The sequence below is a fragment of the Lemur catta genome, chromosome 5, assembly GCF_020740605.2.
Source record: "Lemur catta isolate mLemCat1 chromosome 5, mLemCat1.pri, whole genome shotgun sequence".
Taxonomy (NCBI): domain Eukaryota; kingdom Metazoa; phylum Chordata; class Mammalia; order Primates; family Lemuridae; genus Lemur; species Lemur catta.
Window position 1 is genome coordinate 29,836,363 of NC_059132.1, and position 13,109 is coordinate 29,849,471.

General features: G+C 49.9%; 1 protein-coding gene across 1 annotated transcript in view; it reads left to right on the forward strand.

The window, feature by feature from the left end:
* Positions 1–8,843, forward strand: part of CCDC69 (coiled-coil domain containing 69) — a 37,031-nt gene extending 28,188 nt beyond the window's left edge. The window contains exons 8-12 of the mRNA XM_045552580.1: positions 3,185–3,258; positions 4,293–4,394; positions 4,889–5,008; positions 5,880–5,977; positions 6,702–8,843. Of these exons, the coding sequence (XP_045408536.1) occupies positions 3,185–3,258; positions 4,293–4,394; positions 4,889–5,008; positions 5,880–5,977; positions 6,702–6,879 (572 nt within the window). The 3' untranslated portion in view covers positions 6,880–8,843. The remainder of the gene's footprint in view (positions 1–3,184; positions 3,259–4,292; positions 4,395–4,888; positions 5,009–5,879; positions 5,978–6,701) is intronic.
* The last annotated feature ends 4,266 nt before the right edge of the window (positions 8,844–13,109 follow it).

Sequence of the window (13,109 nt, forward strand, 5' to 3'; positions counted from 1 at the left end):
TTGCATTTCCCTAATGACTAATCTTGTTGAACGTCTTTTCATGTACTTCTTGGCCATTTGTATATCTTCTTTGGAAGAGGTTATGTATATTTTTGATGCTGTCGAAATTGACCTTGAAAATGCCCTACTAATTTTTTTTTCTTCATCAGTGTTTACATGACCTTTCTCCAGAGTTATTTATCTCTTTAAAACATGCTTATGATTATTTTATATGTAAAATTTTATAGCCTATTCTTTTCATTTAACATCATATCAAACATGTTTCAAAGTCATTATGCTGCTACTAAAATGTTTATAAAGGCAAGACCATAACACACATAGTTTTCCTTATTCCTTGTGAGTCTAGACCTCTAGATTTTAGCTGTGGTAAATAACACTGTTCTAAATGTCTTTTGGGTAAAGATGTGCCCACGTTTCACATTATGTCCTTAGATTTTCTGAAATGGAATAACTAGTACAGAGATCTGAACAATTGTAAGAATCTTGAAACATATTGCAACATTAACACAAACCATTGTGAAACAGAATTAAAGCCCTTGCCTGGGCATTGGAAGCGTTGTGTTTTAATACTCTACACCCTGTTAAACTAGGGCTGTCACTCAGCCTCCTTGAATCTCCATTCAGTTTCTCTATCTCTAAAATATACCTTCCCTACCTCACAAGGTTTTATGGGAAAACAACTTTGTTCTCCAAGCATTGCTTTGATATTTTTTTAGTGTTATATTGATAAATTTCCTACTTAAAACCCAGAGGGGGAAGGACTGCCTGTCTTGAATTCTTCTCATCAGTCAGAATTATTTCATAGTTGTTTTAAATTGCTTGGCACATATTAAGTGCTACATAAGTCTGTATTTACTAAATGAATAAAAGCATAGCATGATGGAAATATATGAGATTTTGTTTTGTGGAACGGTATGCAGATAATCAGGAAAGGCTAGTGGTGGTCTTCTACATTCAATAACCCTTTGTTATCTTTTATTTTCTGTTTTTATTTTTTAAGTTATCATATAGTTAAATTGATTCTTTTTTGTATACAGTTCCATATATTCTAACACATATATAGATTCTTGTAACCATCACCACAGTCAGGATACAAGAGCACTCTATCATCCCCCAAAACTCTGACTACCTTGTGCTAGTGTCCTCCCCCTCCCCAAGCCCTGGCAACCACTGATCTGTTCCCCATCACTCTAGTTTTGTCTGTTTGAGGCTATTCTATAAATGAAATGACACGATATGATCTTCTATATTGGCTTCTTTCATTCATCATGATGCCTTTGAGATTCATTTCAATAATCCATTCTCTGGTTCTATTCCACATTTTTTCTTTGCCACTAGCTTTCAGAAATGATGTTTCTAGGTGTGATTTCTTTGGGTTTACTTTGGAGTTCAGTGAGCCTCTTTAACCTGTAGGTTTATGTTTTGCCATTTGAGGAATAGTCAACCATTCTTTCTTCAAATAACTTTCTCTGCACTGCACACTTTCTCCTCTTCTTCTTTGACTCTGATGATACAAATGTTACACATTTGAGGTTTTCTTACAGGTTCCTGTGGCTCTGTTCATTTTTTTGTTGTTGTTCCAATCTGTTTTTCTCTGTGTTTTCCAGATTGGATAATTTCTATTGATCTATCTTGAAGTTCACTGGCTCTTTCTTATCTCCAATCTACTATTGATTCCACTTACTGCATTTCCTATTTCATATATTGTGCATTTTTGTTCTAAAATTTCCTTTTGGTTCTTGTTAATATCGCTGTTTATTTGCTAAGACTTTCTATTTTTCCATTCTTTTTAAGAGTGTATTCACCCTTACTTCTTTTTCTTTTTTCTTTTTTTAATTTTTTCTCTTCTTGTCATCAGTAGCACAATACCGTTACTTCTTGCAGCATTTTGTAATGGCTGCTGTAAGAACTCTGCTAATAATTCCAACATCTGTGGCATCTCAGCATAGGCATGTGTTGAATGTCTTTTCTTGGGGGCGAGGGTTGAGATTTTCCTGCTTCTTTGTATGCTGAATAATTTTGGATTGTATATTGAACAATTGGGGCTGTAGTCAATGTTTTTAATATTTGAATACATTCGATTCTGGGTTTTGTTTAAATCTGCTGGTTCAGTGGTATTTCAAATTCTGGTCTTCTTGCCCAATCTGCCACTACCATTTGCTTTTCCGTCCAGGTTTTATAGATACATTCAACAGGACAGACTGGATGCAGTTTGCTTTCTCCATATCACCTTGAACCAGAACCTGTCTTACAGGCAAATTAACAAATCAAGCCCATAATTTTAAAACATTATGGCTATAATTTTTATACAACTGGTCTTATCAATATCTGACTGCTCTATCACACTTATCCTCACCGAACATTCTCTGATTGTCACTGCTGTATACCTGGCCCTTTGGCTGTGTTAAACTTGGCTTCCCTGTCCTCTCTATTCTATCTCCCATCCTGGCCAGTGATTGGTCATTTCCCGGTTGTCTTCTTTCAGCTGAGACAAGGTTGGAATTTTGCAAAAGGAACTCTATGGGAAGTGTGGGATGATGCGTACAACTGTGCAGCCGTTGGGAGTGATGACAGTTCCAGCTCTGTACAGCACCCGCCCGCCTGGAAAGCCCTGGCATGTCCTCATTTCATGTGATCCTTGAGTTGTCCCCCAGAGACAGCCAGGCCAGGCTTATTGACCTCCTTTCACAGTTGAGGCAACAGGGCTTTTAGATGTTTGATGTGATCCTCTCAAGGTCATTCCGTGCTGCAGAGGCAGAGCCAGGACCCACAAATCCAGTGTACTTACCACAGTTTTGTGTTTTGGTGTGACATCTAGTGATCTAATGATTTTGTGATTGGGCTAACCCAGCTGACAAGACATCGGCTCCATGCGTCTTCCAGGGCCTGTCGTAACCCGAGGGAAATTCGCTTGCCTTAGTGAAGTGTGGGCCCAAGTCTGGTAGAGTTCCTCCCAGGATATAATTGGTTTCCATTTCCATGAGCTTTTATTAAACACCTAGTATATTTCTGGCATAGCCCCAAGCAAGCCTAGGAGATAGAAGGGTAAATAATACCACTCCCAGCCTCCTGGCCCCTCTGGGTCCAGGTAATCATCTAGACCTTTCTGGCCCTCAATCAAGGAGCCTTCCAGAAGGCTTTGGGGAGAAGCATCTGAGCTTATAGAAGTCTCCTTTCCCTGCAGCCCTCCGGGCCTCATATGAACAGGAGAAAGAAGCCCTTACCCACTCCTTCCAGGAGGCCAAAGCCGCCCTGCAGGTGAGAGGGGCTGGGCCATGGCAGCCTCTGGCGAGGGTAGGGGAGGAGCAGCAGGAGAGCAGTGGGGAGCCCCAAAGCAGCCCAAACCGATGGCCTCCACTTAGGTATGAGGGACCGAGGTGACTGTTCTGGTGTATCCAGGCCCCTTGATGTGGTGACCAGGCTGTTAGCTGAGAAGGACGTGGTTGGAGATTAGGGCTGGCCTGTTTCTCCAAGGACTGTTGGGAGATCCTGGAGACGGCATGGGCCGGGTACAGAGTGATTAGACTGGGGGGCACATGCACAGGGAGCTGTGGAGGTTTGCAAGGAATCACCTAACCGAACTCGCTGCTCAAGGAATATTTCCTAGAGGGAGTGAGATCTAAGCTGGAACCGGAAAGATGGGTTAGAGTTCTTCAGGTGAAGAAGGGTAGGAAGGGTGCCATAGGCAGAAAAAAAAACCAATGTGTTCAAAGGCATGGAGGAAAGGGGGAAAATGAAGAATACCTGAGGAACTGAGAGAAGTCCAGGATCCCTGGGGTATGAGGGTGGGAGAGAGGGCCGGGCTAGAGAGGTGGGCATAGGGCCAGAAGTGAGCCATATGAGGGGCTGTACTCTATCCTAAAGGTAATGGTCAAGGTTTAGATGGAGTAAATTCTTGGCATGGAAAGGTTTGGAGAGAAGAATGCACCTTGCAGTTGGGGAAGTAACGTGATATTTGGCTGCAGGAGAGGACGTATAGAGAGGGCAGTGAGAGGTGAGACTGGAAGAGTTCATTGAGGCCAGTTTGGATGGGCTTTGAATGCCAGCCTAACAGTGGCCTTGAACACCAGGACATTGTTCCCAAGGGTATAGGGAGCTGTTACAGGCTTTCTAGCAAGAGGCGGGGCTGGTGTGTTTCAAGCAGTGGTTGAAGTAGATGAATCCTGCATTGTCATATAGTGTAGACCAAAGACAGACTAAAGAACCTGAAATAGTCCCTGTCTGGGATAAGGTGAAGTCCACCTACTGCCCTTATGAGCCAGACTTTGATCATCTCCTCCCTGCTTCTCCAGGAGACTGTAACCAGACTGACCTCACAGCTGGAGGCCTTCCAGGCCAAGATGAAGAGGGTGGAGGAGTCCATTCTGAGCCGAGACTACAAGAAGCACATCCAGGTAGGTGGCGGTACACCTGGGGCCTTTCCTCCTTAAATCTCAAGGGAGGCCAAGGTCAGACAACAGGAAAGCCCAGCCCCTCTTCAAGGGCAAGGCTCAGACCTTACACTCTTACTGTCAAAGGGCCTGGAGGCAAGAGGGTCCCCGTTTCATTGAGGGGGAAAGTAAGGCTCAGAGAGAGCCACAGGGATAGTGAAGTGCTCAGGCTCTGGATTCAGAGAAAACTAAGTGTAAATAGCAAACCTGCCACTTAGTGCAAGTGGCTCAGCCTATGTGACCCACAGCCACCTCCTCTGTGAAGCTCCTAGCATGTGCCTCAAAGGGTGCTATCAGGATCAAGTGAGGTAAAGCACATTAAATACTCACTATGCGGTTAGAGAGGAAGGTGACTTGTCAAAGTCCAACAGTGAGTTTGTGGCAGAATGGGGACAAGGCAGGTAGCCTGTGCCCTTCTCTATTTGCTGGTCTGATGATGTCACTCTGTCCCTGTCTAGGATTATGGGAGCCCCAGCCAGTTCTGGGAGCAGGAGCTGGAGAGCTTGCACTTTGTCATCGAGATGAAGAATGAGCGTCTTCATGAGCTGGACAAGCAGCTGATGCTCACGGAAACAGTGGTCGGTGGCTGGGAGTGGCTGGGGGATGTGGCCCCAGACTCCTGCTTTCTGGGCATTTTCTCTGTAAAGCACGCAGAGGGGCGGTGGCTTGAGGAGGCCCAGCCTGATGCACGCTAGTTTTCCCTGCCGCCCATGCTGCCCGGCTGAGGTTGCTCTGTGGCCAGTCTGGGGCAGGTGGTGGCTCCTTATCTTCCGGCTGCTGTGCTTTGCGTGGCTACTCGTGTCGCTGTAACTTGGACAATGCTAGGGCAGGTCGCCTGGCTAACCAGGAAGGGCTGGCAGATGCCACATGTCAGGCAGGGACTGAGGAAGGAGGCAGGGCTGCAGGGCATAAGACCAGCGTCAGCAAGGACAGGACTGAGAGCTACGGGCATTGAGGGCACAGGAGATCAGAGGCCGCAGAAACCTAGGGTTGACTCCAGGCAGAGACTGTCGCTCTGGGAGAAGCCTCCCGGCCTCCTGTGTGCCACACAACCTACATTTTAATCACACCATCTCAAACATTCCCTGTAAAGCGAGTTCAACCATTTTTGTAGAATAGCATAAAAAACAAACTTTATTTATATATATCATATCCTTCTGAATTTTGTAGAACAAAAAATTTCCTTTATTCTACGAACTGATGGTGATACGAGGCCGTAATGGCTGTATCTTTTTTTTTTAACATCCTCCTGTGGCAAAAATGAAAAGTCGTCAACCCTTTGTTAACTCTTTAGTTTTATTATTTTCAGTTATCTTACTGCTCCATGAAATGTAACATCTAGTCTAGAATGAATCGGCGCTTTCAGGGAGCACAGATAAGAGGGAGGTGACGGCAGCACTGTGCCATGTGCGTCTGGCAGCTTCCTGAGCTCCTTCTGATGTGTTACAGAAAGAAAAGAATCTGATGTTGGAGGAAAAAATCACAACCCTGCAACAGGAGAATGAGGATCTCCATGTCCGAGGCCGGAACCAGGGGGTCCTGTCAAGGTAGCTGTCCTCCTGTCCCCTTTCCTCGCGTCCCCGCCCTTGCTGCCACAATCCCAGGTGGGAGAGTCTCCCCGGAGCCTGGGGGATGGATTGAGAGGTGGGCCCAGCGCCTGTCCAGGGAACGTGGCTCCTCTCTCCTTGGGGGTCAGGAAACCCAAGGGACCAGCTCTGCCCAGAAGCCAGAGCCCCAGTGCCCTGATTAGCAGCTGTTTGTCTCTGTCCTGGCTCAGTGGGCTCTTTGGGAAAGCCCCACGTGGGGAAAAGCAAACAGGAAGCTTGTAGCTCACCAGACCTAAGTGGAATGAATCGGTTCTTAGGGCTTAGTAAATGAGAGCTAGTCTCATGTGTCAGATATGATTTATTGAATACTGTACATACTTCCTCATCTAATCCTCATAATTACTCTAAGAGCGTGGGCCTATTATGAATATTCCCATTTTACAAATGAGGAAACTGAAATTCAGGGAGAATGAATGGCTTGTCCAAGATGACATGGCTAAGTGGTGAAGCGGAGGTTTGGAGCAGCCCAGGGCTGTCTGTCCATGAGGCCCATGCTCCTCGGTCAAGGGATTGAATTGCCTCCTGTGTACAGGCAAACGAGGAGGGCGGTGGGGATCCTGTGGCAGGCTGGCGGCCCGTGTAAGGAAGGCTTCCTGGAGGAATGGGTGGGTCCTTGCAGTGGCTGTTCCCACCAGGCAGCCGTGGGCTCTGTCTGCACCCACAGGCAGCTCTCGGAAGACCTGCTTCTCGCCCGCGAGGCCCTGGACAAGGAGGCCCAGCTACGGCGCCAGCTCCAGCAGGAGAAGGAGGAGCTGCTGTACCGCATCCTGGGGGCCAATGCCTCGCCTGCCTTCCCCCTGGCCTCTGTCACTCCCACCGAGGTCTCCTTCCTCGCCACCTAGGGGGAAGGGCCTGGGCCTGCCATGACGCCTGTGGTCACGGTCCCTCCAAGGACTTTGCAGAGAAGACAGTGGGAGCCTCTCAGTTCTTCTCCCAGGAAGGGGAGAGGGTGGGAGCGAGATGGGGAGCCGGGGTGTGTGCCCAGTGAACCCTGGCGGGGTGGATCAGGTAGAATCACCCAGGGGGTTTTGGAGGCCCCGAGAAGCGTCTTCCCATGAGTCGGCCCAGGGCCTAAGCGAGAGGAGTCCTTGCCTCCCTGCCTTTCTCTGTCCACATCTAGGAAGTGCCGAGGCTTTTCCCCGGGGCAGCCCGTGCCACGTTGGCCATCCGACACAAAGGAGACAAGCCCTGGGCCCAGCTTGTCAGCTTTGCTGCAACTCACTGACTTGTCGACCTCCCCCAGGTGTTCCCACTTCGGCCCTGGCCTTCTCTCAGCCTCAGTTTACCCCTGCTATAAAATGGTTGGGGGACTGGTCAAATGCCTCGAGTCACTGCAGTGTCCCATTCTAGGGTTGTCTGAAGGCCAGACTTGGGGGCGTGGAGTAACCCCGTGAACAACCTGGGGAAAGTGAGGGCTGGATGGCCCTGGAGGCTGGGGCTGGGGGAGCCGGGCAGCCACCGCAGCCGAGACATCACTCCTGGGCCAGAGTCTGGTCAGCCCAGGCCCAAGGGCCAGAGCTCCTCTTCCCTGACCGTGCAAGGCTCGTCCCTTTGACCCTCCTGGTCCTTCCATCTCAGTGCCGCCTGGGCACAGGGGCCACACTAGTGGGTCTGAGAACACTCAACAGGCAGAGCTGGAACCTCCTCCCCGTGCAGATGAGGAAAGCAAGGTGCAGCAGGGATCCCACAGAGTGAGGACAAGGACCTCCCCTGGCAGCCAGGTCTCACCCTTTGCTCTTTTTTTCCTCCCCAGGATCTGGGAGGATCAGATCAGTGACTTGGTCTTCCTCCTCCTTCCTCTCCCTGTCCCCACCCACTTTCAGTTTCTCTTTCACTCCTGCCCTCAACTCCTCTTCCTGCCACCCTGAGCCCAGGCCCACCCCGTCAGTGAAGAGGGGTGGCCGGAGTAACTGACCCCAGCGGGCTCCCCAGCCCTGGCCGTGTGTGGATCTCAGGTCCTTCTCAGGAAGCTTCAGGTCAGCTGGAAACTATAGAAACCCCTCGCCCACACAGAGCATCTCCATCGAAGTGCGTCACGCATCCCTCCCTCCCCTGGTCCTCATGAGATCCCTGAAGCACCTTCCTATCCCTCATTAGCAGCAGGACAAACTGAGATCCCAGGCCCTGGGCCAGCGAAGCAACAGTCAGTCAGCATTTTCCCTTAGTCGTTCTATGGTGACATCATCCCAGACTGCCTTCCTCATTCCCCTGGATGTGGTCTCCATCCATTGCGAGTTCCGCAGGTTCAGAGGGGACTGTCCATCTCCCCGGCTGGGCAGGGGAAGAGGTGGCAGGAGGGGAGTGCTGAGCTGCTTCTCCAGCCATGGTCAAACAGGCGATCCGGGAGCCTGGAGCCCACCTCTGGATGAAGCGCACATGTACTTTCTCATGCAGCTTTTTCCAAAGCACATCTGGGATACATTAATTTATTGGACACTAATAGGCCTGACTGGTGGCCAAGTATTTTGGGAAACTCTAGGTTCCATCAGGCTAAACAGATCTGTAACCTGCAGGACTCATCAGAACCTTTAATATGCTAATGTGCACTGCAAATTTCCAAGAAGGAGGCAAAGCGTCCAGCATTTCCCAAGCCTCTTCGAATAAACCTCTCCCCCTCACCCCTTCCCGCCCACCAGCACTTCAGGCTGCAGAATGCACTTTAGAAAGCATGGTTTTCATTGAGAAGGGCAGGGCTGGAGAACAGGCAAGTTGTGGAGCCAGGTTTCCCTCCAACCTGCGGTGGATGTGAGAAGGAAATAAAGTTTTCCTTACTCTGGGGCAGACAAGCTACGGAAACTAAAAAGAACATGCACCATCTTATTCATTTAGCCTCTGCGTTCTGCTGGGAGAGGGCGGAGGTGGGTCTTCACTGAGGACTTCTGCCAGTGGCAGGGATCTTTGAAGAATAAATCCTGGAGTCTGGGTGGCCCACCAGCAGTCCTGGGCTCCCTCAAGTACTGGAGCCCCACTGGCCCTCGCTTTGCCCCAGTCGTGGAGGTAGGGCCTGGGGTTAGGGTGAAGGCTGGACTGTAGATGACCCTCAGAGCAGGTCAAGGCATGGAGTAAGGCTGAGGTTGAAGTGAGAGGTGGAAACAGTGACGGGGTGGGAGAGTGCAAGGGGTGAATGAGAAGGTGCTTTCTGCTCTGTGGGGGCCCCTCCTTGGCATTAGAAACACTGAGGTTCCCACAGGTACTGACCCCTATTTCTGCTCCTTGTTCTACACCCAGATGCCTGCGGCCAGGGAGGTAGCTAAGAAGGGGTAGGGGAGACACGAGGGCTTTGGGTCACGTGGACGTGAGTGGTGGCCGACCCAGTGCCCTGCAGGTTGCTGGCCCGGCAGGTGTAGATGCCAGCTTCTCCAGCCCAGGTCTCTTCCACATACAGGGTGCTCTCTGCCTCCTGCTGTTCCTGGCCCTCCTGGTGCACCACATGGGCCCACTCGCTGATGCAGGGGGGACGGCCTAGCTGCAGGGGACAAAAAGCACCTGTCCATCGGCTGCCCCAGGCACCATCTATGGCTCAGGCACCAGTGCGCAGGTAGGAGGGACCATGTATCCCTTCATGGAAAGGAGAAGTGACCTGCCCAAGGCTTGGTGTCAGAGCACCTTAAAGGCCAGGTCCTTTGTGAAAAACTATAAGCTTCTCAAGTCCCTGGAGAGAAGCTGGGGTCCTCTCCCCCACTCAGGGAGTGATCCGGAGGCAACTCAGCCCAGAGCAGCATTTCCCAATGTGGGTTTGGTGCCTCTCTGGTTCTGTAGGGGTGTTAATAGGTGCTCTCCCCAAAGCAGAGGAAGAGGGGATTTCATACCAATGACGTTTGGGTCAAGCAGAGTGCAGTGGGGGAGACTCATAGCCGAGGCTGTTATGTGCGCGTGTATGTTTTGAATCTCCAAGGCAGGGAGTGATTTTAAGAGGCAGTCAGGTAAGGTGGGAGGAACTTTCTGGTATTCTACCATTCCAAGGAACACGTTTGGGGGAATGCTGACAAATCAAAGCCAGTGTCTCCCAAGCATCTGTGTACTCCTGTCCCCTTCTTGGGTCTCAGTTTCCTCTCCTGACAAGTGGGAGAATGATCCCCTACCCTTTCTACCTCCTAAGGCCTCTGGGGAGGTTCACCCTTATCATGTCTTTGCCGGGTCCAGCCGAGTGTCAGCCACTGCGGGGACTGCAGAGATGAATTCCAGAGCTCACTCTGTGCTAGCTCAGACTACCCAAACGCCTGCAGCAGAGCAGAGCCAGAACAGTTTCCGTTAAGGGGACACAGAGCACCCCAGCTGGGTTCTACTGGCCTCCCTCTCAGGGCTGCTGAAAATGGCATCTTATCAACAAGTCACAGCTTGCAGAACACCCTATTTCTCCATCCTATACCTAAGTGGCCTCTGGCTGGGTGACAGCCCCTCGTGGGTCTTTCTGCCCTGCTCTTTCCCCTGGGACCTGTACCAGGTCAGCTCACTGCTCAGACATCGTTGGTGGCTCCTGGGAGTCTGGAGAATGATGCTTGGGTTCCTCGGCCCCCATGCAATCCCCCTTCCCCTGCATTCTCAGCATGTGGCAGCACTGGGACAGGTGAGTCTGGGTCTCATAGGTGTGGCATTTCACCCTTCCTTGCTCTTGCTCCTGCTGCCATGGGCCTGGAGGGCCTTTCACACACCTAAATCCCACCCTCCAAGGCTCCTATCAAATTCCATCTCTTCTAGGAGGCCCTTTTACGAATTCTAAAGCCCTCAGTGTTGGTAGCATACTATTTGGCACAGCTGTTTTCCAGATGTTTGATGTTGATGGGGGTAAGTTCTTTGAAGAAAGAACACCACAACCACCACCTCTCCAACACCATTTGGGAAGATCTGGGTCCACCGTGGATGCCCAGGAAACAGTTGCAAATGCATTTGGTCCATCTCCTACCACACACACCCCCAGGTAGAGGCCCTTGCTCAAGCCCCATCTACCTGTGGTTGGGGCCAGTCTGGTCTTGGCTTGAATGTCACCTTGGAGATGACTCCCTGACCACTCCATCTTAAGTAGACCCTGGCACATTGCCTTGTTTTGTTCTCCTTGTAGCACTCTATGTTTTCTATGTGGTCACATTCATCCATTTCCCACTTCTTCCTCCCTGTTTAGACTATACGCTTGCAGAGAGCAGAAATCATACCTCTTTTTGACTCATCACTGTAACCTCAGCACCTAGTACAGTGTCTGGCATGTGGTGGGTGTTCAGTAATTTTTGTTGGATAAGTTAACAAAGGAGCAAATTCTGCATTCTTATGCAGTAACCTGAAAAATTGTTCTATTTGACAAATGAGGAAACTGAGGCCCAGGAAAGGGAAGTGATTTGCCCCAGGTCACTCAGGGGAGCAGTGTCAGAGCTGAGACGAGAATCCAGGGCCGTCAGATTTTCAGTCAAGCAGTGGTTCCATTCTGCCATGATTGCTCTCGGCCCTGATGCTAATCCCTCACTCCCATTCCCCTGGCCCAACACACCACATACACATGTACACACAGCCTCCCCTTGCTCTCTGCTTACCTTCTGCCCTGGAGATTCCCAGCTAAAGTCCACAGCGATCTCTGGCTCACCCAGAACTGGACAGGTCACACTGAAGTTCTTCCTTAGTTGTACTGATGTTGCTGAAGCTTGGATGGTGGGTTCGGGGGAGGAAGGTGGGTCTGTCATGGATGAGAGGGGAGAGAAAATGGAGACAAACATGCTGACTTGATTGTTAGAATGGCTGAGTTCATGGCAGTAGATGGATGAAGAGAATGAATGGGCGGAATGGTTAGATTGATAGAGTATGAGTGATGGAGGTGATTGAATTGATAGATGTGTGGACATGTGAATGGGTATAAAGAATTAATGGGGGATGGATGGATGATGGAATGATGGACCTGATGGATGGGATGGTTGGTTTGAAGGAGGATGGATGAATGGGGTAGTTTGACGTGCTTGAGGATAGGCAGGTGGATGGAAAGCCTGGGCTGGTGCAGGCTGCTGGCTGGCTGGAGAAAGTGGCTGACTACATGGAGTGTTGTTGAAAGCTAACTGGTTGTTTGGAGCTCCATAATCCACACAGCCCAAACCTGAGGTTCCTAAGGAAGATATCTGTCCCCATGTCCTCCCCTTCCCTGCCCACCCGGAGCCCTAGACCCACACATGGTTGATGTGGATCAGCATGTACGTGGTAGATATTTGTTTCATGCCGCTGAGCTGGCCAAGCAGAAGAGGGAGCCAGCCAAGGAAGCTCAGGGCCGGTGGATGGTGAAGCCCTTCTTCACGTCAAAGGAGATGTCTGTCCCAGGGGGGAACTCCCGGTGCAGTGTCACCTTGGCCAGGGGGTTGGTCACCTGTCAGGGAAGCAGGGCTGGATGATGGGTGTGCAGCTGCACTGCCTCTTAGTAGTACTCCATAGGGACAAAGAGCTCCTCTGGGTCTGGGAAGGAAGGAGAGAGAAAAACAAACTTGGGACAGATTTGTTGCTTCCCGGTGCTCTACCACCACCTAGGAGGACAAGGTCCTCCGTGGGAACTTTAAACCCCACTTTCCCTGCCTGTCCCCATTCTCCATGCTCTTTCTTTTGCCATAAGGAAGGAGTCCTGGACTGCGGATGCTGAAGACAAGCCTACTAGTTCCAGCTCTGTCATTTGTCATGTACAATAGTGGGAGGTTCAGCTCACTTAGTCTCTAAGGGCCCCTCTGTATAAGAAACATTACAGGAAATACTGAAATTGAAGTCAAAGTTCCTGGTTTGATTCCCAATCCTGCCACCCACTAGCTATGGGATGTTAAGCAACTCACTTTCTTCCTCTGAACCTTGGTTCTTCTCAAATGTCAGTTGGGAGCAATAATTGCATTCTGGCCTACTTGGCAGAACTGATAAGAAGCAAACGAGATACTGGATATGAGGCACCAGGCCTGTGGGAAGCAAATATTCATCAAGCTCGCTCAAGGTGCTTTTAACAATCTCAAGTCAGGTTTGCTAAATGAATGAATAGTTGCTCCGGGCTGGTTTTAATAACAGAGACATAGATCAGCCTTCTTTTCTAACCCACAGAAAAATAATGGAGGGCTCCCACAGAAAG